The 26081-nt window shown below is 42.1% G+C and overlaps 1 protein-coding gene and 1 long non-coding RNA gene across 4 annotated transcripts in view; one reads left to right on the forward strand and one right to left on the reverse strand.

Annotated features, from left to right (window-relative positions):
- Nucleotides 1-26081, reverse strand: part of KCNAB1 (potassium voltage-gated channel subfamily A regulatory beta subunit 1) — a 383165-nt gene that overhangs the window by 5063 nt on the left and 352021 nt on the right. For both annotated transcript variants that reach the window (XM_060639044.3, XM_060639045.3), the window contains exons 9-13: nucleotides 15466-15551; nucleotides 14687-14807; nucleotides 13243-13337; nucleotides 5611-5731; nucleotides 378-466 (exon numbers count right to left, since the gene is read on the reverse strand). In XM_060639044.3, the coding sequence (XP_060495027.1) occupies nucleotides 378-466; nucleotides 5611-5731; nucleotides 13243-13337; nucleotides 14687-14807; nucleotides 15466-15551 (512 nt within the window). The remainder of the gene's footprint in view (nucleotides 1-377; nucleotides 467-5610; nucleotides 5732-13242; nucleotides 13338-14686; nucleotides 14808-15465; nucleotides 15552-26081) is intronic.
- The window catches only part of LOC132683293 (uncharacterized), a 39388-nt gene continuing 22196 nt past the window's right edge, over nucleotides 8890-26081 (forward strand). Inside the window, exons 1-2 of one of the 2 annotated variants that reach the window (XR_009612150.2) lie at nucleotides 8890-9856; nucleotides 22215-22313. This is a non-coding gene — a long non-coding RNA (uncharacterized LOC132683293). Of the gene's footprint in view, nucleotides 9857-17333; nucleotides 18977-22214; nucleotides 22314-26081 lie in introns of those variants that run through there. The other variant, XR_009612149.3, reaches the window with a different exon arrangement.

The raw sequence follows: 26081 nt of genomic DNA on the forward strand, positions 1-26081 counted from the left end.
TCAGGTAGGTTATTAAGCAGGTTTTTATGGTCAGGTTTGGGAATTCAGTCGCCCAGTGTAACATTGCTTGGGTCTTGGAATGCACTGTCCCACATACCATCCTGAAGAATGTGCTTTGACAGTATTGCCTGTTCATAAGAGGACACCCCTGGATCCATGTCCTGTAAAAGTTCTGTTGCTTCTTGGGCCTTTGTGTACCCCCCTTATGCTAAGCACCCCCCAGCTAGAAACAGATGGCCTTTCCCTCTATTAGAGGCCTTCATGCAGCTGTGACACAATAAAGGACAGAGGTGGAAAGAGATGGGACACTGCCTGGGGACATCTTCAACGGACCATGATAGTCTCTGGAGTTTACCGGAAAGGGCTGTAGTACTTGCCTGAATGGCACCGAGGTTTTCAATGAGTTGTTCAGGAGTGGATGATCCCAGGAGCACGGAACTCACACCCTCATTTCTCAGGCACCATGCTGGGAAGAAAGAACACTTGGTCAGGATGTCAAAACACTTCTGCTTATCAATTAGCTTATAAACACCACCTGTAACCCCAGTTGTTGCAACCAAAACTTTTGGGGGAGGACAGACCGTGCTTTCCAGGATGAAATACCTCAGCAGCAACAGCTGTCATGGAGAGGGTTTAGTACAATCTCTGCATTTGAGCTGAGGGCTTAGGGCTTGTACATTTTCTACATGAGTAGAAATGGCTGGGATATCCAATCCGGCTGTCCACCCCAGGAACACACTCTTGCTCCTGAAAACACCAGATCCTGCTTCCTGGCAGATCCCTGTGTTTCTGTTTCCATCTTGGCGCACAGTCTCCTGTCTTTCCATCTTACTCGTGCTCTTTTTTCTCATCTGTTATGTAGAGTCCTGTAGACCCTGGGTGTCTTCTTCCTTTGTTTCCTTCTACCTGTCAAACTTCTCTGGATCTCCCTAGTCTAAGATTCAACCTATGTTGATTATCTGCTTCTCACCAACCTTCCACTTCCTCCTCTGCATCTCTAGCAACCTCCGCCCTTAAACCCTCTAGCCCCTGTCTCCTCTCTCAGCAGATGACCTGGTATCCTACTTTATGTAGAAAAGTCCGTTCTGTGGGATATTCTTCAGTAACCTACAAGCACATATATATATATACCCTCTGTTTTCAGATGAGGTGTCTGGTTTCTGTCCAAGACCAAAGTCTGCCCTGGATCTGACTCCTTTTGCCTTTTCTTAGACTTGTTTCATTATTGTTTCTGGCTTTCTCTCCTGAATCTTAAGTCTCTTACTGTCTTCTTCCTCTTTATCAAATTTGTCCCATTCTAAAATTAGCCTCCTCTGACCCTTCATAACTTGACTAGCTACTGCCTCACCCTTTTCCCCGTAAGCTTCTAAAAGGCATATAAAATGCCTTCCTTGCCTCCTAGTCCCCTTCTTAACTGTGTCAGAAGCCAAGTTCCCTGGGAACCTCCTTGTGGTTACAGTAGATGTCTCCATTCATAGACGTCTGGAACTAGAAGTTTCTGGAGAGTCACAGATGCAGTGTCTGCTGTACATCCTGCTAGGTGTCCCGCAGGCACTGCACACTCCTTGCTACTTAACTACTAAGCCTTTCTTGTGTTCCCAGCCTCATTTAGTGGCCTTCCCAGCAACTGGGCCTTCCAATCCCCAAACCAGGGAGCTACCCTTAGGAACTTTTCTGACCCCTCATTCCCTTTTAATGCAGTAGCTCTTGCACTGCAGCATGCATCAGAATCACCGAGAGGGCTTGTGAAACAGTTACTGGGTGCCATCCTGGAGTTGGTGACTCGGAAGGTCTGGAGTGGGGTCTGGGGATCTGCATTTCTGCAAGGTTCCAGGTGCTGCTGCTGGTTCAGGGATCAGGCTTATTGTAAAAACTTGATGTAAAATTTACCCAGTTAAAGTGTATAAGTTTATCATGTGCAACCATCACCATTGATAGTTAATCCCGTTTGTACCTCCACTCCTAGCAAACCTCTAATCTATTTTGTACCCCTATAACTTTTTATTACTTCCAGACATTTCATTTAAATGGAATCCTATAACCTGGATCTTTAAGTCTGACTTCTTTCACTTAACATAATGTTTATAAGGTTCACCATGTTCTAGCACGTATTAATAAATATTTCTTTTATTGCTGAACAGAATTCCATCATGTGGATGTAGGACTATACTTTGAGAATCACTGCTTTGGTTCCACTGCCTACTGTCCTTATTCAGGACCTCACCTTCTCTCTCCTGCACAACTGTTTTTCCCACCTCTTGACTGGATTTTCTCTCCTTTTCCCCCATACATCTGTCACACGTCAACCAGCAATGTTTCCAGATGTAAATCTCATCATGTCACTTGCCTGGTCAAAAGTTCTTCAATATAATCATTGTCCTGTGAGACGAAGCTCTCATTTCTCACCCTGGCAAACTTACTAGAACGCTGTCTCTCCAGCTTCAGGTCTTCTCATTCCCTGCCTTGAAATTCGGGGTGCAGTAGCACTGAACTGTTTGTAAATCCTTTCCATCCCCAAACATCATGCTGTTTTCCTGCCCCTCAAGCCCTCGGCTCAAGTGTGCCCTCGACCTGGAATGTCCCTGTGCCTCACTAACACCTACTCATCATTTGAAACTCTTCATAGATGCTTCACTGCTTTCTCCCAGAGTCCTTCCCTTTGAATCCCAGGTGGGGTTAGCCCCTGCACTTAAGACTTCCATGATCCTCTGTGCCTTTCTCAATTATTTTATTACAACACTGTATTAATCCATTCTCTTGCCCACCAGGCTGTGAGATATTTGTTATTTGCACTGGGATGCTCAGCACCCAGCCCAGTACCTGTACATAGTAGGTGCTTATTACATGTTTGTTGAATAAACACTGATGGGTGGCTGTCCGGAAGCATTTCTTCTGTCCCCATCTGCTCAGGCCCTGCAACACATACTCTTAAGCAGTTAACATGCTCAGGCCTTTTAAGGCAATCACTAAATCTTTCCACGTGGACAAAATAAAACTGTGAAGGCAACAGGCCAAGAGATCCAGGACTTTTTTTTTTTTTTCCCTTGGCTGCATTGTTTCCTGCTTTGCACTTAGAGAACTCCTTTTGGCCCTAATGGAAGTTCTGAGGTCAAAGCAGGGCACTGGGAAGATTATTGCCCATAAACTACCTGATGCCAGCAACAGCCAGTTTTCCTCATGGGCTGTAGGACATAGGAGGACCCACTGGGCCGAGCTGACCAGTGTGATAGGTAACACACACAGATGATTCAAGATAATTAGCATCTAACCAAGTGTCCTTAACCGTCCTATCCAGAATGCCTATGATCAGGGTGAGAAAGCTGGCTCCCGTGCAGGTGTGTGCCGCGGGAGCTAGCCCACGGCCGGGTTCAAGGAGTTTGTTTCCTGCCAAAGGATTCCCTTCCCCCTACACCCCTTCTAGCAGATCAAAGGTAACATGCCTGGAAATCATTTCCCTCTTGGTTTGAGAGTTCTGTGCTTGAAAGCAAAACTACTTGTTTATAAAGAAAGAAAAAAAATGACAAGCAAGACATCTAGGGGCACAGAGGGAGGAAAGGGAGAATCAGAGCATGTTTTAGACTGTAAAGAGCATCTTTCATGTGTATCTAACATCTAGTGAAAGTCTAAATCTGGTAAAGGTTTCCTCTTTAGAAAGACCGTGTTCTGTCTTTCAGAGATAAATTCAGTACTCACTGTCACGTACTGCCTAAAACCATATTTACGACCATATTTGAAGAATAGATGTTTCTCTCTGTGCCTGTCACTTTGACCACATGCCGAGGCTAGGAATGGACAGAGTTTTAGGTCCAGGGTGTCTAATTCTTTGCAAAAACAGCAGCATCATTGTTACCACTTCCTGGGTACCTACTCTTTGCTTTATATCTATAATTTTGCTCTACTCAACAAATTTATAAGGTATCTATGATACCCCTTTTATAGATGAGAAAATTAATAAGTTAAATAACTTGCTCATGGTCAAATAGCTAATACTTTTTACTGTGCTTATTAAAGTTACAGGAATGCTAATAATCATATCATTCTTTGGCTTTTTTGTTTTTTGAAAGAAAAGATTAAAACAAGGCCTGTATATATACTTAGGTTAAATGATAGTCCCCTCCTCCCCAACCACCTCCCCTTTCTGTCTCTGATGGCAGCCATTTTTTTCCTGCCTTGCAACCACAGACAGATCACGCATCTAACAAATATTCTATCAGGTCATTTTATTTTCATAAAACTTATCTTGAGCTTTTTATCTCATTTCACTATCAGATTAGCCCCAATTCCTGCTATTTCTTAATCTTTAGGATTTTTTTTTTCTAGACTCTACACCCATTTTATTCTTTTCTCATAACTACCCCGTGGATTTTTTGTTTTTTTACCTTCAGTTTCTTTTGTAAAGGGGAGATAATGACAGCAGATACTCTGGTAACATCTGTAAAGTAGGGCTAGTGATAGCATACATCCCATGGGAGTGTTTTGATGATTAAGGAGACAACAGCGTGTAGAAAGTGCTACTGTAGAGCAAGGAGCTGAAAGTCTCCAGTCTTGTCTTTTTAATACTTTGCCTCTAAGCCACATGTGGCAGCTGTTGGCAACATGAGGGGTGTTTGGCCTGAATCGAGACGTGCTGTGGGTATAAAATACATTCTGGATTTTGAAGACTTAGTATGAAAAAATGTAAACTATCTCAACTTTTTTTCTTATTACATATTAAGATAATGTTTTGGGGGCGCCTGGGTGGCGCAGTCGGTTGAGCGTCCGACTTCAGCCAGGTCACGATCTCGCGGTCCGTGAGTTCGAGCCCCGCGTCAGGCTCTGGGCTGATGGCTCGGAGCCTGGAGCCTGTTTCCGATTCTGTGTCTCCCTCTCTCTCTGCCCCTCCCCCGTTCATGCTCTGTCTCTCTCTGTCCCAAAAATAAATTAAAAAAAAAAAACATTGAAAAAAAAAAAAAAAAAAAAGATAATGTTTTGGCTATATTGGGTTAAAAAGAATACATTATTAAAACTAAGTTCGCCTGTTTCCTTTTTAATTTTTTAGTATGGTCACTAGAAAATTTTAAGAATGTGGTTCACATTATATTTCTATTGGACAGCACGGGTACATGTGGTTTTCAACTGTATGAGTGACCGTGACCTTTCATCGGCTCCACGGTGTTAATAAGAGGACTTTTCTTCATGGCCCCTCAGGAGGTTTCAGGGCAAACACATTTCCCTGTGGCAGTAGCCTTGGGCCCCTGGCACAGCCCTGCTTCCGGCCTCTCAGCGGCCCTGCCTCAGCTTCCACAAGGAGGGAAATTTGAGCCAGAAGACATGGATATCCCTCCATAATTGAGGGGCGCTCACCCCTGACACCGTGAGGATGTGTGTGTGTGTGTGTTCACTGACTTGTTCTCCTTTGAACTGTGTTATAAGGGACAGAGGAAGGAAATACGTATTCTTAGCATCTAGAAAATTCTGGGGAACTCTGAAAACATTTTAGATAGTATTAACTGGGAGTCTGTGCTCCTGACGTCAGTCTGCCCCTACACTAGATGTTTTATCGTGACAGGGTGGTGAAAACTCTATTTTCTGTGACCTAGAAGGGCTTCCCCTCCCAGGTAATTTTCTTACCGACAGCCAGCTGAGGTAGTGTGCACCCGAGGCGCTCAGCAATTGGGGAGAGGTCTTTTAGTTTGTTCTGCTGTTTTCGTCCCTCTTCACTTACAATTCTTTCCTTCAGCCACTGGTAGCACTAGGGAGACGAAGAGCGTTTAAAGGTTAACCTCTGGTAAGGGCTGGAGGCAAAGATTATTAAGTCCGTAAAATAGGAGAGCCCTCATGATGAATTCCTGAGTCTTCTTCACTAACCTTCATGTTAGTGTCGTGTTATGTGACATGTTAGTAACATGTTATGTCACTTTGTACCATGGTGACAAGGATGCCTGTGCTTTTAGGCAAAGAAATGTTCCCCACGGTCTCCTTGTTTACTGGTTCAACATAGATTGATTTTTGACTAATAATCACCATTCAAATCCATCAACATGCACAAAAGTTGTTAGAATCCTGACCTATAATCGATTATACATAGTCTGCTAAGTGGAGGAAATGATGTTTCTCATTGCAATAGCCCAATTTTAGAATGTAGAAAAGAAATGGACGTTTCGCCAAGGTCTGTTATGTTTCCTTTTTGTCAAGAAGGCCAGGTGCCAAGCTTTCTGCGCAAAGAAAGCCATTATCTTACATTCTGTTATAACTATCTTTATGCCTCTTGCCTTCTATTTACTCCCAGTCTCCTCTTCTCACAGCAGGGCTTTATTATGAGCTCTCTCATCTTCCTAGAAGCAGACAAGGCATAACTGATAGGTACCAAGTACATTTTTAAAATTTTTAAGTGGATAAAGACTATCCCACATGTGAATTACCTTTTGTATAGCGATTGAAACTTAAAAAGGTAAGGAGGCTCAAAATGGGAAACTGTTCTTTAAAACCTGTGAGAAGAGATTGACTCTGATCCGTAGCCTGTAAAAGTGAGCTAATTTCCCCGATAGGAGAAAAATCTTTTACAACTTCTCAATGCCTTACTTTCCAGAAGGTTCTGCTCTTAAGAAATGAGGGACAATAGACTGTTCTATGCAAAACTTACACTAAGCAGCAACACCCAAAGGTAAAGAATATTTGTAAGAATGCGTTAGTCTGTTTTAGTGAAAATAACAGCAACCATCCCCCTGTGTGGCAATGTGGACTTTCTCCGCTGCCCGTGTTTGCGAAATAATTGCCACAACAGACCTTTACCTTCCCAAAGGCAATAATGGTCACAGACACGCCACCCACATGATTTCAATAAGGCTGCTTGCTTTTGTTTTTGAAGTATTTTTTTCCTCACTGGAAGACAGTATTTCCAAAGAAAAGGGTAACCACATTATGTTTTATTATGATTTTTGGAATAATTTTGCAGATGTAAAAAAGAGAAAGGGCAAGCTGCCCCAGTTCTATTTGCTTCCTAGATGTCAAAGGCTTACGGTCTGGCTCCTCACTCGAGAGTTTGCTTAGGGAGATGGCCAAGAGGTCTCTCAGTCTCAGCTCTGGGAAACCTCAGCGTCTTCCAGGACGAAGGGCCGCCTGCAGCAGTTCTCCAGAGGGGACAGCTGGTGCCAGTGGTGAGACGAGCACCACCATTGGGGCCCAGGGGCTTCCCTGGCCAGACCCGCGTGCTGGGTCAGAGAGCCCCTGAACTTACTTTTGCTGTCCTCAATGGGAAGACATTACCAATCCTTGCTTTAGTTTCATAACATCTTTCAGGGAACCAGTATCTCTGAGTGTTCATTCAAAGGGGAAAAAAAAGGTTGAAAACCAATAGCCAAATGATTGTTTGTTTGTTTGTTTTATCATAACTAGGAGCATTCTTGAGTTTCAGTATATGCCACACGTAAGGAATGATTGTTTTATTTATCACTTATGGAACTCCAGTTTTGAAATCTTTATCGTGTGGAATGCATTTTGTACCCTCAGGATTGAGGTACAAGTTTTGTGAGTGTGTGTGTGTGTGTGTGGATTGATTCCACCCATGCACACACCCGCACACACAAAATAATCGAGGCAGACTTCTAAAAGTAGCAAACATCAAACATTCATTTATTGAGTCACTCTCTCCCTACACTCAAAACACTATAAATCTCGTTGCTTTAATCATTGGAAAACATAAGCAGGCTAGGATTTTTAAAAACTAGACGCATAGTATTTATACTGCTTTCCTCACACTAAGAGAAACAAAAGTGTTTTTGGAAATAAATAGCTCTAACTGCTTTACAAGTGGGAAAATGTTAGCATAGGGAGGAGATGAGGCTTAATTAAAATATAAATATGGAAGCGAACCAGTGTTTTTTTCTAAGAAGACTGGTGGTGGGTGTGGTTGTGTGCAATAATAAACCCAGTTTGTTGACTAGGCAGCAATCTATGAATCAAAAGCTGAGGCTTTTTCTTCCAACCCTATTCTACTGCTTACCCCAGTGCTGTAGTGATGTGGTTATATGTTGACCTAACTGAATGGGAGGCAAGGATGGGCTTTTTGTTCATCGCAGCCTCCGCAGTCCTGACACAGTGCTTGCCATAGAGGAGGGGCTCAGCCGATAGTACAGTGAGGGAGGAATCTGAGCAACCAGGGCTCCACGGGGTAAAACCAGATCTCTCCAATGTTTCAGATCAGGCACAGGCACCCCTTCCTCGTTCCAGTGCAACTCTGCCGATAGTCCTGTGTGACTCCACAATGCCTGTGGATCGATTCCACATCGTTTCATAATTCACTCCTTCGCATCTCTAACAAGTCCCCAAGTTACCCTTTGAAGGTGGAGACTGACCCTTCTTCCCCGTATCCTCAGCACTCAGCACAGCCCAGCACTGAGTAGATTGTTTGCCAAAGGGGGGAAAAATAGAGCTTTTCTGTGCAGATTAGTGGGCTGTTACTTTTATACATAAGTCACAAACTTCTCTAAATTTTCCAAAAGCCCATTTCTTTGCCATCTCCCAATGCTGTGACCATTTTACAGGTAATGATGGGGGGCGGGGGGGGGGGCGGTGATGGGTAGGAGTAATCTGGGACTGGCCCTGAAGCCACCAGTTGGCTGTTTGTTAATAATGGATTGAAAGGCAGCAGCTGTAAAGCCATGGACAGAATCAGCCACATGTCATCTCTGGACCTTGTCTAGAATAATTTAGCATCCAAGATCACTGACTGTTGTCATTAAAACTTCAAAATCTCTGGCTCAAAAGAGCAGCAAAGTCTTTGATATTAAGATTGAAATCTCTAGGTAAAATGCTGAAGCTAAAAAAATTTCCTTTTGAAATTACACCATGATGTGCACTATCCTTAGCTTCTTTCTTTAAAAAAATTTTTTCATGTTTGAGAGAGGGAGAGAGCACAAATGGGGGAGGGGCAGAGAGAGGGGAGACACAGAATCCAAAGTAGGCTCTAGGCTCTGAGCTGTCAGCACAGAGCCTGACGCAGGACTTGGACTCATGAGCTGTGAGATCATGACCTGAGCTGAAGTCGGATGTTAACTGACTGAGCCACTCAGGCGTCCCAATACTCTCAGTTTCTTAATGTGAACACCTGGAGTATTGGAACTGCCTCTTTTCCCCCATCTTGACGCACCTAAGTTTGCATGTTCCCATTTTCATTTGACAGAGGGGTATATACCTTTACGATTTTTCTATAAGGCATTTCGCCAGCAACAGGAAAGAGCTGCCCATAAATTTTATTGTACTTTTCATTTCTGTTTACAATTTCTATTTAAAAACTACATACCTGGTCTGCTGATCAGACTTTGTTGATCTTCCCTTATGGCTCATTGCACTCATTCAACAAACACTTATTGAGTACCTATCATGTGCCAGGCTCTGTGACGTTACCTGAGTTTCACTGTCCGTCCCAGAGGTATTCACAAATCACTGTCCAGTAACTTGAGAAGTGTTTTGTAGTTGGGGTGTCTCCCTCCGTGATTGCCTCAGAAGCCATGCTTATACTGCCTCCTTGGGGAAAATGCTCCTAACAATGGTGCATAATGTGAGCCGGTCATAGCACTTTACCCTTTGGGCTGTCATTGGTCTAACAGGTTGGCACATGACTCAGGCTTGGCCAGTCTTCTCTGAAGTCATAAAGAAAAGATAGATCGCTATCCTCTCATGTTATGTACCTTTACAGATGTAAACCTGCATCTGTAGGTACAGATGCAGCTTTCCTGCTCCTGGCCTCATAGGGAGGACCCATTTGCAGAAGATGATGCACACATGCAGAGAGAAATAGAGGAGATGGGGAGTCCTGACACTGTACAAGTTTATGGATGGAGTCAACCCTGAGACCGTCCCCATCCCGCTCTTCCCAGTGAGTGTCTGTCTGTCCTCCTTCCTTGATTAAATTAGTTGGAATTAAGTTCTGTGGCTTGCAAATGGGGAATTCTGACTCTGTAAGAAGTGTTAATGGGATAATAGAGGAAGATGCAAATGATTCAGTTTTATAAAGTGAGGACAGGCTTCCTAGAGGTGAAGAATACCAAGCTTTGTCTTTAGAGATGAGGGCTTCTGCAGCAGAATGAAAAGAAGGGCATTTCTAGGAGGCAGAGAACAGTGCGTTTTGGGTGAACAATATAGTAATACAATATAGGGAGAGACAATAGAAGAGTGTGCACAACTTAGATCCCAAGGGTACTTCCTTGAATGCTTTTCTGTTGAATTTGGGTTTTGTCTTATAAGCAATAAGTGGGAAGTGAGTAACAGATTTTAAGCAGAGCTATGATATGGTCAGATTAGTCTTTTATTATTTTATTTTATTTTTTTAAATTTTTATTTACTTTCAGTGAGAGACAGAGAGCAAGTGGAGGAGGGGCAGAGAGAGAGGGAGACAGAAACCCAAGCAGGCTCTGCGCTGATAGGGCAATGTGGGGCTCAAACTCGCAAACCGCGAGATCATGATGTGAATCGAAATCAAGAGTCAGACGCTTAACTGACTGAGCCACCCAGGCGCCCCAGATTAGTCTTTTAGAAAGATAATTGGTCACCATGATGGGCAGTTGGCAAAAGGGGAAAAAAAATCAGAGAGTGTAGATAGGAGGTTACTGCAGCAAAATAGGTAAGAAATGACAATCTGAACAAGGGCTGTGCAGGGGATGGGCCATAGAAAGTCAGGATGTGACCTGGAAGAGTGGGTACCCCACTGGACAAGAGAAGGGAGGGAGAAGAGTCTGACATAACCCTTGGCTTCTGACTGAGACGGCCAGATGGAGGGTGGAGGCACTGTTACTACGAAGGAAGGTCAGGTTCTGGGGGCGGGGGTGGGGGGGTGAGGGGAGACAATAGATTCCACTAGGCATGACTAATGCCCATGGGAGATGTCTAACAGACGTGAAGAAGTAGGAGTGTACAGCTCAGCAGTGGAGACAGAGCTGATGACAAAAGATCTAGAAGTCATTGTTAGAGCATTGGGCCAGGTGCAGCCTCCAGAAAACCCCTGGGTAATACTGCTTTCTAAAAGACCCCTAGATAGGTTTTGTTCTCACTGTGTTAATTTACCTTCAAATACAAGTTCAGTACTTACAACGGCAAGAAATATCAGTGTCTATTTTATTGGTATGACTTACAATAGCTGATGTGAAACGCCAGCCATTCTATTGGGGGTGGGGGGAGGTGAAAGTTGCTCACTGACTTATCTACTTGCCTAGCGCTCTATCTTTATTTTATTTTTAATTTTTTTTGCTTCAGTTACTCTATTCAAGTGGGCTTTCTAAGCGCACATATAGCACTATGGAAAACACTCAGGCTAATGATTTAGGAAGCCTTGAGAGTCTGGAGCTGTAAAGAAGCTGCTTTGTGATCAGATAGATGCCTTTCACCTGTTGAAAGCCTTTCACGTTTATTGTTAAGGATGTTTCAATAGATGTTGGCTTTATCAACGTCAACAGTAGAAATATTTTTCTGAGTTGCTTTTGGACTTAGCCATCTTCAAGTACTTCGTCTCTCTTTTTATTATTTATTTATTTAATTTCTTCTTTTGTTAGTGTTTTTTTTCTTTTTTTTTTTTTTTTAGCTGTTTGTAAGCTTTTCCCAAACAATGATGGAGGTCAACCAATCAACACTCCAAATACAGTGTAGCTACTTCTTCCTTCATTAAAAACCTGGGTTTGCAGGGAAACAAAAATGTCTTAGGGGCAGATAAACCGAGAGCCAAGAGACCCGGATTCTAGTATAAACTCTCTCTGACTTTGTGCTCTCAAATTGTTATCTGACCTCTGTGCTGGCTCAGTTTCTACATCTGAAAAGGTTTACCCTCTTGTATGGCATACGTGGAAGTACTTTGAGTGTTTTAAAACATCTCTGAAAGAATGTAAGGCAACATGCCTGTCTACAACTGATCAAGAGTCATCTGTATCCATTCACGTTTGCGCGGATAAAAGGAGATGAGGAAAGACAGCCCTGGGCGTGGCACACAGTAGGTGCTCAGTAAAATCGCACTTTTCAGTGCTTCCCTTCCATCTTCACTCATTCCTCACCATTTTTGTTTCATACCTTCCCTAAGATGCTTTTAGTCTTTCCTTGCTAATTTATTTAAACTTGGTTCAGAACAATCTGCAGTTTTCAGAAGCAAGACCACAATTAATATTCTAGGATAATTACATCTTGTGACAATGCCAAGCTAGGAACAGCCCTGTCACCATGCTTTAGGAGATATTTATAGTGTATTATTTTAGAGAACAAACTAGCTAATAGGTCAACTGTAACAAGCAAAAAGGAGAGCGGGAGACGCAGAACCTTGAGACTGTTCTGATTAGCGAAGCACATAGTGGTCCCAGACAATTGATTACAGGGTTGGTGGTTTGAGCCTGACTTGAGCTGTTCCCCTGCTAACTTTGGAGGCAAGAGGCAGTGTCAGACTTCTGCTTTCTCTTAGGGGCCTTTGGTGTGTCAGTTGTAAAAATGTCTTTATTCTCTCTCCATTGACATTACCATTTGTGATTCTAATGTTATTATACATTGTCTCAAGTTTTTAAAAACAGACATGTTAATGATAATAATAATAATGAGGGATGTATGGAGTACTCTACAATGAATTAATCATCCAGATATTCTGAATGGAGGTAATTTTATGTCACTGATGTTGAATACCTTTATGCTTCAGAGAAGAATTTAAACTGTAAGACTCAGTGGCCAGTTGACCCTGTGAAAAATACCAGCCTTGAGCCTGAGTGTCAGATCCTTGCTTGGCTATGCATTGGCTTCCCAAAGCCTCCCTCCTTAACCTGCCCCCCCCCCCCCCCCCCCCCCCACAGTAAACAACATCAACCAACCTCAGGCCATACTCAGCTACAATTGGTCAGCCCCAACTGTTTGGTCAAATAAAGTAAAAATAGATCCTCTTATAAAGAAAAGGGATTTTACATTTCATCAGTTTCAAAGCAGGAATGAAATGCCTTCTTTAACCTAAGAATAACAGCTAGGGATTTGATCCCCCATAAGTGCAACCAGGTCATTGGGCATTTCCTCCTCGTCCCCAGAGAATTTTCTGTGCTGACAGATTCTGAACGCCTGACTGATGCCCAGCCAGGAGCAGAGGCCTCCCCGCGGCTCAGGAGAGCCTGCCTAAAGACAGTGGCCCGGCCGGCCGAGGCCGCGCTGTGCCTGAGCCAGGAAGCCACAGGCTGCTGCCGAGCTGCTGTGTTCAGTCTTCTTCCCTCTCTCCCATCCCCAGACTCTCTTTCTAGAAGTGGAGGAAAGTACCTTCAGCGAAGCCCTAGAACTTTCAGGCACTCCATTTCCGTATTTTCCTGAGATGATTCCACAGGCAAGTGGAGACCACGTCATTGCTCCAACTCCTGCAGAAGAAGGAAACTGAATATGGTGCTTGTGCAAACTGAGAGCAAAAGTGTGGGAGTACTTAAACAGGACTTGGGTAGTTATAGGAAAACAGCTAGTCAGATAAGTCAGTATACTTCTTTCCATTACATTTTAGTTATTTACAAGTTGTGCTTCATTTTAAAATTTCTTTTAATGTTTATTTATTTTTGAGAGGGAGAGAGAGAGGAACAGGGCCTGAGCAGGGGAGGGGGAGAGAGTGAGGGAGGCACAATCTGAACCAGGCTCCGGGCTCTGAGCTCTCAGTACAGAGTCCAATGCAGGGCTCAAACCCATGCACCATGAGATCATGGCCTGAGCCGAAGTGGGACGCTTAACTCACCGGGCCACCCAGGCGCCCCGGTCGTGCTTCATTTTTATAAACCAGTTGAACACGTCCTGTCAGTTGTAGGGAGCAGGCCTTGTCTTCAGGCCAAACAAGCCTGAAACTGTGGCTCATTCATAATTTCCTGATGTCCAAAATTGACGTCTCTTTTTATACTCAGAGACAAACACTATGACTTGCACAGGAGGATGCTTCAGTGCTTCTCTGGTCCACTCTGCCCGAATAGTGCCTGGTACATAGAAGCCCCGTGCCTGCTGCATGGTAGACACACAGCAAGTGCCAGCAATTGTAACCGTTATTGCTGTTGAATTTTTTATTCTTTTTTTTCCCCTCAGCCAGTACTTTTCCTGCTCTATAGTTTAGGAACCTCTATTTTTTAGGAAGAAAGTTATCTCTGAACAATGTTTTCATAAATAAGTCTGGACACGGCTTATTCATATTTTTCTGATAATCCAAAATTCTTATGTATATGTTGCATATATATTTCTTTCTTTGAAATTATGACATCTACCTTCATAGATATGCAGGGCTAGGCTTGTCAGGTATTCTAGAATTCCCCGTGTCTAACTTCTAACAGGCACGGAGTTGAAGATTTAGATGTATATATCCATAATTTTTTTTTTTTTTTTTGGAAAGGCAGTTATAATCTACTCAAAGATGCCTGCCTTGACTAGAGAAGCACCCTACGAAAAAATGAGTTCATTCCTTGTTTCTGCCCTTCTTTCTATACGCAGTTTTTGGAACACCTACAGAGTACAGCTTATACGCCAGTCACAATTTACAACTGATTAGATTTCATCAGTAATACCCTATAGACTACCCTTTAGGGACTTCTGATGTCTTTACAGTCTCTGAAATGGAGAGTTCTTACAATCTCTATGTTAATTAGGAACATTAAGGAAAGCATTTCAGTAATACTTTTTTTCCAGATCACTGATACTTCTATTGTTAAAAATAATCAGTAAATTTGATTGTGAAGATTACCTATTTTATGGTAGAGCTCTGGTAGCTGAACCTCCACTTTCTCTCTCTGAAAAAGATGGTACTCAGCTTGTTCACAGACCGGTGGGATCATATTGAACTGCCTTGCTACAGAATAGGCTTCCTGGGGAGAAATAAGATTGCAGCTGAATTGATACTGATGAGAAATAAGGCTGCCCTGTGATTCGTATGCATGAGCAAACTTCATTTTAGTGAAATCAATAGAAACCAAGAAACATGTAGGATGCCAAATAATAAGCGATGTTATGGCCATCAATCTCACTAAGAGCAATATCAAATGCAAGAAATCCTTATTCTTTGGGAGGGTCTGGACCGAGTAAAGTCCAGGGCAAATAAGTCAAAGTGTGAATCGTAATAGTTCATGATAAAACCCGTAATTTAAGTTCCTAAAGAAATAACTCACACTAACATATAAAGATTAGCATGTTATAAACAGTATAGTCATTTAATACAGTTTTTAAAAAGGAAGCCAGACTATTTTGTTCATGCATGTCACTAGCTGGGGAATCCATTGTATCCTCTTGCCACTGAAGAACATGACAGAATATGATTCTTGTTAGAGACCTGCACCTTCACTGTTGTATTCTGACCTGTTGAGATCCGGCCCCATATCCACCTCTGTAACGACAGAATTGATCATAGCATTCTAGTGCCAGGGTGATTGTTAAGAACGTTTGCGAAAGGTCTTGCAATTTACACATTGTATCTGAAAAATAATAATAAGGTATTTAATGGCCGTTTAAAAACAGAAATGAAATTACCATGATCTCCATAGCACTCCACCGGGAGGTCCCCCAGTACATTGCCATTCCTTGGTTTATCACATGTGTCATGGCTCGAACAATTTCTGTAGAAGCCCAAACAGCATTTCATTAGTTTCTCTAATTCTCAGAGTTATGTGATCTTTTTTTTTTTTTCCGCCTGCCCAAATGTTAGAAGCTTAATGCAATTATTTGTTTTATTAATAGAATTACTTTGACACTGGTGACAACATAATAGTCTAACATGAAATATTGACGGTGTGGAGGCTGCTGGTACTTTTGGATAATTCGACTTTCCATTTTCGGTTTGCAGCAATACCACTAAATGATATTAAAAACATAATGACCACTTTAAGTTCTTCCTTTACTTTTATTACTTCATGGTTGCTGGCCTGATTAAAGAGCATATGATTAAACCTGTCTCAAAACCTGGGTACCTTGTTCACCAAAATAAGAAGAGGAAGCATTTATCTTGACTATGTAGAATGTAAGGTCACTGAGGATAGAAGGCCTGTCTTCGTGTGTTGGACTTGCAGAGCTGGGCCTCACACAGGGTGTCTGTTTAATAGAGATGACTCAACAACAATGTGTTTAGCAGAAAGATAAACATATTAAATGCTGAACAAACAGCTGAGCCACAGTGGCTCCCAGCCCACAATGGCACACCCTGTCCTTGACCACTTTGAACTAAACTTTATTCTAAGACATCCATGTGATGCATTTCACCAGGGCCTGTTTGTGGCCCCACTGAGTTTGCTCATCAGCTTCTTTCAGCTTGACATCACATTTCCTAAACAGGAGAATGAATCCTTTCCCCAGAGAGCTAGAGTTGAGCTAATTCTCCTGGCACCAGCCAGATGTGATACAAAACCAGAGACCATGGAGAACCTCACGCTCAATGGCGTGGAAAGTCAAAGACATGGCTGGATTTCTTTTACAAAGCGGGTCAAAACACCTAGGATGCCAGGTTATTTGACAATTTTCAAGGGGTTGCAGGCCTCATACTTCTCTGTGTCCTACTAATACCCGTAGGGTACATGTCTTTCAGAAAAATCAAATCCTTGTCTCAAAGTTGAGTTGAAGTGGATATATTCTCATTTTATTTGTCAGAAGCAAATTGGTATCTAAATTGGTAGGGGACAGGATATGGAGTGAAACAGCCAGGGTTAGAGACTTGGCTTTCTTGCTTGTTTGGCTTTTAAATTGCCTTTGGTTTATTTGTTTGGACGATGGGAATGCTTTTATTCACCATCGTCTTCCCAACAGAGGTGGAATTTGGCTGATAAGAAAAATATTTTTCTTTCTTGGAGAGAGACTCCTACGTATCAGGTAATAACTCAGTAATCACCCAGCAACTAAAACTCTAAGTTCCTTCTCTCTTATAAAGCAAATGAGATACAAAAAAAAGCTACTTGAAACATTTTCCTCTTATTATACAAATGGAAATGAGCGCTTTTGATGAACATTTCTAGAAGTAGAAAGCCATCATTTAAATCTCTCCCCAGAAGTTTTCACTCTGCTCAGACACTTCCACGGTTGCACCGGCCCCCTTCCTTTCACATCCTGTTTCATTCAGAGCTCAGGAGTTCATTCCATCAGCAGTATTCATTAAGTGTCTGTAGCGCCGGGTGCTGGGGATATTGTGGTGAATCAATCATGTTGGTAAATACGGATGAGGTTAACAGGGAATAAATTGAACCCAAGACACTCCCCTATCTCTATTCTATAATCAGTAAAATGAGCATAGGACAGTTTAATGGCTTGGCCACATCGTTGTCACTGAGGCTTTGACAAGAGCAGTTAAAGTCAAGTGGCGGTTGTGACTTCCTGTACCTTCATTCACTTATTCACCATACACGTATTGAAAACCTAATTATTTGCCAGAGACTGGGCCAGCTGCTGGGTTCATCTGTGAGCAAAACACATACAGAGCTCCTGGACTCAGGGAGTTTAGAGTTGAGAGGAGAAAGAATGGGGACATGCACAAGTAAGTAATTACAAAATGTGAAGTGTTATGAAGAAAACAAACAGGGGGCTGAGATAAGGAATGAGGTCAAGGAGGGTCTCCCCAAGGAGGAAGGTGTAGGCATCAAGAATAAAAAAGGAGCCAGCCATGTGAAGCGCAAGGAAAGAACATTCTAGGCAGATGGAACAGCATGCACAGGACAGAGCTTAGTGAGTTCTAGCAAAAAAGTAATCTAGCCATTGTGGCAGGAGCTTACTTAGGAAGGAAGGAGGACGGGGTAGAAGGTACAGTTGGCAGAGGGCAAACCATGTTGTTTGTATGTTATTCAAAGTTTAATGGGAAGTTAGCATTCTCTAGGTAAGGAAATGAGAGGATGTAGTTTACATTTTTGAACGCTATTTCTGCCTCTGCTATAGGGAATCTGTTGCGAGGGGGAGGGATTGCAGGAAGATCTTCAGGAAGGAATGCAGTGTTCCAGGCAGGAGATGAGGGTGGTGGTAGTAAAGACAGCAAAACATGGATGGATTCAAAATATATTTTGGAGGTAGAATCCACCAGACTTGAGGATGGACTGAATGTAGCAAATGAGGGAAAGGAAGGAATCAAGGCAATCTCCCAGATATCTGGCCATTTACAGGGATGAGGAAGACTGAGGGGGCAACAGGTTTAGAGAGAAAAATTAAGGGTTCTCTTTTTTTTTCTTTCTTTTTTTTTTTTTTTTAAGAGAGAGAGTGAGTGAGTGGGGGAGAGGGGGCAAAGAGAGAGAGGGAATCCCAAGCAGGCTCCATGCTGAGTGCTGAGCCTGACACGGGACTCAATCCCACAACCCTGGGATCATGACCTGAGCCGAAATCAAGAGTCAGACGCTCAACTGACCCAGCCAACCAGGCACCCCAAGAGTTCCTCTTTGGACGTGCAACATATGGAAATGCCTGTGAGATCCTAAAGGGGAAATATCAGGTAGAAATCAGTGGACGAACAACATGGTCAGCAACCTGGGCAGGAGAAGATATGTTTATCAGTGATCAGTCTGTTAGTTGTATTTAAATTCACAGAAGTGGATGAGCCTACATACCGGGAGTCTGTCAAGAAAACAGAAAAGGTTCTATAAGCCAGCCCAGGAGTCAAAGGGGACACTGCAGGGTTCCAGTTTATCAGCTGCCAGAGGAGTGGGAAGGAAGCCAGGGTATGGGATGTTTCAGAGTCAAGAGCAGACAGTGCTCTGAGAAGGACCTGTGCCCACAGAGTGGAACACTGTGAGCGTTCAGATCAGAGGTCACTAAAACAGTGCCTGCTGGGTTTGGCCAAACAGTAGGGAGGTCCTTGTAGGTTATGAGAAGAACTGTTGCAGTGTCAGTTGTGCGATGGGACCACAGCCAGGCTGGAGCAGATGGAAGAAAGGGGTGTGGGGAAGACAGGCTTTCGGCATAACCTGAGTGGACTCTTTCAAGTTTGGAAGTGAATGAAACACAGAAATGGCTCAATGGCTGAAAGGGTACTGAGGGTCAAAGGAGAGATTTATTGTGAAGATGGGAGATGTTAAAAGTAAGCCTGTGTCCCATTGGAGTGATGTAAAAGGGCGGGGGGTGGGGGGGAGGGATTGTTGATGATCCCTGCTGGGGGCTGGGCCAGAAGGGAGAGAAAGACTTGTTACAGTGAGATAAAGGACGGGCAAAGTACCCGTGAGGTGCAGAGGACACTTCTTCCAGATGGTGGAACCCCAACAAGTTTGTAAAATTCACTGGGGGAAGACATGGGAGCTCCCGACGAATTCTATTCCCAATAAGCTATCAATCAAGTGAAAAAGAGGTGGGTGTGAGGACAAGGTAAGCGTGAATGGTTCAGAGTATGGACAAGCCGATGCAAGACTTTCTAATGCCCCAAATCTTTTAGTTGCTGGTAATTTCTTGCTCCTCCCAGATTTGTTGGGCTTCTGACTCTGGCGGAATGAGGAACTCTTGGTACTTCTTATCCTTGCAGGAGGCTGCAGCAATGAATGCAGGCAAAAATGGCGGGAGAACTGAGGGGCCGCAGTTGGAGATTCATGTTGCCACAGATTAAAAATTAAACTTAATGAATGTTAAATTTGTTTTCCTTCCTTCCTTCCTTCCTTCCTTCCTTCCTTCCTTCCTTCCTTCCTTCTTTCCTTTCTTTCTAACATCAGAGAAAAATCCCCCAAGTTGTTTAGCCATGTAGCAAGAACTTGCCATACTAATATGGCTGAAGGGGGCTTTTACACAATTCTACTGTTTAAGGACACAAGAGGGCAGCATTGTTGAAAGAAAAAAATCAACTGAGTCTAGGTGGTTTTACTCCTGTCTCCTGGAGATGCGGTTTAAAAGCACCCCTGTCACAGCATGCATTCCAGGTGGGAAAAGGATGTTAGGAAGGTTTTTATGTGCATTGTAATGCACCTGCCTCTGGGAAAGGATATGCAGACAAACATGATTAAATCTGGCAACCCAGGACAGAATGCAACTCCCTCTGCTTTTCCAGAAAGTGGTGGTTTTCATCAGGGACTGCACATTAAAACACACTACAACATGAAAACTATACTATCGGACCTCCACTGAAGTTCTTTTATATCAGAATCTTTAGATGTGAGGCCCCAGCATCAGCAGTTTAAAAACTCATCCCAGGTGATTCTAGAGTGCAGCCAGGGTTTAGAACCACTGTGCTAGTCTATACCAATCTTAGCTAAGTGTACTCCCTGCCCCGCGCCCCCCTCCCCCCCCCCCCCCCGGCCCCCCCAGCAGCATCAACAGCATCTGGAAACTCGTTAGAAATGCAAATTCTAGGGTCTTACTCTAGACCTACTGAATTACACTTACTGGGGTGGGTGGGGCCCAGCAGTCCGTGTTTTAAGCAGCCCTGCAAGCAATTCTGGTGTGTTTTGAGAATCACTGCTTCATCCCATTCCTAAGTAAGCCATTACAGGGTGTATAAACTTCCTCCCACATTTCCTCTTCTGCTCTTTCATCTAAATGCTTCATACTGTAATTTAACCTTTAATTATTTGCTGTAGTACACATGCAAACAGTCACTATGACATCCATGCGCACACGCATGCGCGCGCGCACACACACACACACACACACACACACACACACACACACACACATTTTGGTATACATTGAAGTCACCCAAGGAATTTGATGAAAAGGCAGAGGTCCAGATCCTAGCCTACTTCCGTGTGCCTAGGACTTTGTGTTATTTTCATTGGCTCTAAAACCTCAAAGTTTGAGAAACTCTAAGCTTATTGAAAAAACTCTCTCTAAGCTATTGAAAAACGTTGTTAAATGTTCCCCGTGTACTCCTTTCCAGGTTGAAACATTCATTATTCTTTGACCCAAGGGCCACAGACAGCTCTCTCTTATTCTCTTTATCCTTAGCACGCAGCTGGCCCTCTATAAATGCTGCAAGTCAGTTTTGTTCCTGGGGGTATTCCATTTCATCATTTGTAAAGTGAGGACGATATTGATCCCATGGCATTCTTCAAAGTTTGACCTGAGATAATGTGTGTAGATCAATTTGTGAAATCTAAAATTGTAACACAAATGAGAAACAAGCAAGCAGGATGTGGCCCCCGTTTTTTCTTCTCAAATAGGCTCAGATTTCAATTACAAAATTTTAGTTACAAAAAAATTAAAATGTTGACATTCTTCTTGCAGTAATGTAGGTCATCTGTATTTTAAAATATGTATTTTATGGTAAAGGACTTCATAAAATTGTTTATTTTGAGTGCAAAACATCTGTTGATAAACATGTTTTTTAATTGGTCCTTATACAACAAAATAGTTGTTTACATTAAACTGTTTTTCATGGGAAATGTACCCAATAGCTTTGAAAGTTGTAAGCAAATAGTTATACTGCATGAACAATAAACCATAAGAACTACAGATAAAAATATGCAGAAATTAGTGTTTTGATCAAATAAAATGGACTCAAGTTAATCTGGCCACAATGACATGGAATAATAAAAACAAAAGAAACCTCAGAGATAATCCAGTGCAGTTTCCTCTTACCCTAGATGAGGAAACAGGCTAGAAGCTCATTGTATTAAGGTATATTTAAAATATTTCAAAAATGCTTACAAAAATGCTAAGAGTGAAATACACAAAATAATAATTGTACTATATGGTGGAACTCTACATAATTTTGTTCTCCATTTTCCAAGATTCCTGGAAATTTCTGGAAACGTGTTGTCATACTTTTACAATATAAAAAAGACAAAAAGGATATTCCCTAGCAAACAAAGGTACCGCTTTAAAACACCAATGTTGTAGATTAATTCACAAATATTTTCAACCGAATGAGATTGCCATTGTTAGAATTCAGAAATGGTTCACTATTGATAGTCTCATTCATATGGTTCAACCTGATCCTGTCTTTTTTCAGAGGAGAGGACCATGGTGGAGGCTTGGTTTCATCCAAGGAGTAATAGACACTAATAAAAAAAAAAAAAATAGGTCTAAACCTGGGCACACTTTTTACTCCAAACCAGCTGTTTGTTTATTTAACTACTGTTGTTTATTTGCGTATTTAATTTCAGAAACTTCCAGTGGAGGGTTTATAGTGGTGCCTTTTTGTGGCTTAGAGATTTCTCTTTGCTTTATCAATCTTTTATCTTCCTGGCTGTGGAGAATCCTCCCTCAGCGCCCAACTGAGTGTCTGGAGACAGAGAACTATCCTTTCTTATAGGAATGGAAACAATGGAGTACATCACGTTCAGCCTTGAAGCTTTGCTGACTGAGGAAAGCCTGACTTTTTTTTTGCCTCACAGAGCACACACCAGGATTCAGGAGACATGGTTTTGTCCCATCACTGTCACTACCTTGGGAATATCCCTTGACCTTGCTGGATCTCAGTTTCTTCAACACAGGTGAGCAGACTGATATTAACTGAGCACACAGGTAATGTTTCTTAAACCTGTTTTGGTGGATAATACGTTAACTTCCATTTCACTGGTGAAGAAGCTGAGGCTCAGAAAGAGTCACTTGGGCAAGTTCTTAGCAGAGAGTCTATGAGGACACTTCTAGCTTTGAAGTTCTAGAAGGCTTTGTGTATAGTGCACTGTGGGAGAAGGTGGGCTGGGGACCGAAAAATAATAGGGTGTTTGCTTAATTCCACTGTGTATCTGTGAACATGAAATGCCTTGTGTGTGGTTATATCCAGCCCTTTGCACTTAATACATGATGACTATCATTCTTGCGTGATGTGTATGAATGACTTGGGAAATGTAAGCTCTTTTTGCTTCCTTGAAGAAAGACTTCCAATTTGAGGGCTCTTTGAAAAAAGAGCCAAAAAAGGGATTGTGTCTGCATCTGACCTGTTGAAACTCAGAAAAAAAGTGATCTTCACAAGATAGCTTATAAAGAATAGCATTCTGGGTCAGGACATAGGCCAAAATGATCAGAATAGACAAGATTCAAGAGACTAGAAAGCGATACATGGACTGAGCCAAGTCAGTAAAACCTTTCAAATTAAACCTTGTTCAAAACTCTGACCCCAGAATGGAGCTGTATCTCTCTGAGGACAATGCATTGTTCTTACCCTGTAGCTACCCTGTCCCTAAAGGGCACATGGTCCTCAACCAAATACTGTATTTCCTGGACACTTAGAACTGGGCCTCTGATATTGCCCAGATGTGATTTCTGGGTCTTATTCTGAAATGTGGAATAAGTTACCGACATGGGACACTTTTAGTCTCACTTTGACCTGAAGTCCAAAGGACTCGAACAAAAACCGTAGTTGGTAAGTACCTGTAAGTTCCAAAGTGAGTCACTGGACCACCTATGTAGGACTGGTAAACAGGCCTGGCCATCTTTAGCCTAACATCCACCTTGAAAGAATAAATGGATGGAGGCTGAGAGATAATTTAGTTGGATTTGAGTTCCATGGCATCTCCCCACCTCCTTCTGTGATGCCTCTCTCCCCTTCGACCTTTCACCTCCTCTCAAACGAAATAAAACTCCAGAACCAAAAATTCCCATTTGCAGAACTTGCAAATAAGAGCAGCTCCCTGAAGTAAGAGCCTGAAATTGCTGTGACTTTTCCAGAACAGACACTGCTGTTCTGGGGTCTCCTCATTCTTTTTCAGCTCCCCCTACAGAGCGGGGAAACTATGCGATGCTGTATGCTTTTAATATTATTTCTTCCTCCACCAGACATGTGCCCTTTAACCCTAGCAAAGGAGCAACTGTTCATTTTACACTTAGATAAATATGGCCAAGCGACTTGCCTAAGGCAATGACAGAACTTTCTTTCGGTGCTGCTAAATCCTCATTATTTCCCTGTAATTCTCTTATCACCACCTCCAATCTTTCCAGCTTTTCACCTAGCCACTACAGCCTGATGATACTCTCCAAGAAATAATTATGTAGAATGTGGTTCATAAAATCCTACCTCTTCCTTCAACATAATCTAAATATGGCCCTACTATTTCCTACTAAAATGAAGTTATTCCAAACTATCAGTTTGTAATACCTATATTTGGCTAATAGTAAATGATAGTAAAGAGATGATTTCTGTCCTGATGAAAAGGAGGTAGCTTCCACAATGAGTACAGTGCTGTGCTTATATATGTCAAATTCTACAGATTTGTGAACAGTGGAATGAATTCCAATTCACTTAAAAATAATTAAAAATGAGAGTAAATAAACCCATTGCCTTAAATTTGGTTTGGAGCAAGGCAACGAATAAACAGACTTTTAAACATTTAAGTTAACTGAAATTCCAGGGTTGTGCAAATTTCCTAAATACCTAACTTATATCTTCATCTGTAAAGCTAAAAGTTATACCATCAGTGGATTGTAGGAAACTAGCCTACAGCCTAAGTTCCCTTTGACAATGTTACTAGTCAATCTTTAAAAAAGGAATTTTTATAGTTTGAACATGGGTCTTTTTCTGACGTGGGATATCTCTCTGATACAAATGAAAACGTTAAAATTAGAGAAAAGATTTTCTTTCCTTCTGCCAAAACTTCTAAAGTTTTGCTTTTGCCAATTAAGCCCCACATATTTTATCAGAGAACATGGCTGTCTTAGTCTGTTCAGGTTGTTATAACAAAAATACCATAAACATATAACAAAAATACCACAGGTGGCTTAAACAACATTCACTTCTTATAGTCTGGGGCTAAGAAATATAGTATCAGGGCTCTGACAGATTCAGTGTCTGGTGAAATCTCACTTCCCGGTCCATAGACAGCCATCTTTTTGCCATGTCCTCACAGGCATGAGGGAGATTGCTGGGGTCTTATTTATAAGGGAATTGATCCCATTCATGAGGACTTTACCCTCATGACCTAATTACCTACCAAAGGTCCTACCTCCTAATACCATCACGTTGGGAATTACGTTTCAACATATGAATTTTAGGGTAACACAAACCTTAGTTTACAGCAAACGCCAAGATAATTTTGGTCTAGAAAATTCTAAAGCAGGTGTTACCAGCTGCTCATTACTGCCATAGGTGACATGCCTGTGAACACCTGACTTTAAATAACCTGGTTTTTTTCCCCCAGTCAATGTAACAGAATGAGTGATCTATGAAATGTATGCAGAAATGAAAAAAAAAAAAAATTAACCTGCCATGTAGATTTATTTGGTAGAACCAACTTATTCTAATTTAAAACCAGCTAAGTGAAAACTTTCTTATATATCAGGAATAATTATGGTAGAAGATAATTCTGGCATATGACAATAAAACCTAATCAGCAACACATAGAAAGATAAGATAGATGTTATAGAGACCCCCTCATTTAGCCATAATATACAAAAGATCTAAAGATGATATCTTTGAGAATGATCGTCTTTGTATTTCGTGATCTGCTTTAGGTTGCAATTTTACTTACTGATAAATGAGGATGTATCTAGCTTCTTGATGTATGAGATTCTGGTTTGTTTTTTTTTTTTTTTAATATATAAGCAAATTATTAAAATCTCAATGGAAAGTTTTTAAATTGTAAAAGATTTACCAGCTCTTGTCACTGGAAGTGTAGAGGTTATATATGCTTCAGATTGATTGTTCCAACAAATCACTGAGGACCAACTTTTTTCTCACTCTGCTATCCCCATACTGGTTTCCTCTGTAGCATTAATGTGGCTCTCAGCAGTGTCTATGGCCTTGTGCTTCCCTGTCCATACTTAGCAGGGCCCTTTTGCCTCAGTGTTCCGACTCCTGAGATTCACTCTGATTAGTCTGTTTTGGTCACGTGAACCACTGACTCTGACCAAAGGTAAAAAAGGGACTCATTGGTTTACCATAACCCAGAACCCACATCGGAACCAAGGACCAGCAAGGGGAGACGAAGCGGCTTTCCTATGGGTCACTTGGTGGTTTGGGGGCAGGGTCACCACCTACATGAAAACCTAGGTATCTGAGAAAAGAGAGATGATTACTTAGCAGACAACCCACAATTTCCACTGTGCTCTGATCAGGACTGGTTGGGCATGACAAAAACAGAGGGACAGGAAGAAGGCTAACTCTATTGAGTACTTATAATTCGCTGGTCTCTATCCTGGACATGTTTATCAACATTATTGCATCTAAATTCTACTACAGCCCTCTGAGGTGGTATTACTACATTTCGATTTCACAGTTGAAGAAATGGAGGCTCAGAAAGATGAAAAACTTGATGAAACCAAGT

The sequence above is a fragment of the Panthera onca genome, chromosome C2 (genome assembly GCF_046562875.1).
Source record: "Panthera onca isolate mPanOnc1 chromosome C2, mPanOnc1 haplotype 2, whole genome shotgun sequence".
Lineage (NCBI taxonomy): Eukaryota > Metazoa > Chordata > Mammalia > Carnivora > Felidae > Panthera > Panthera onca.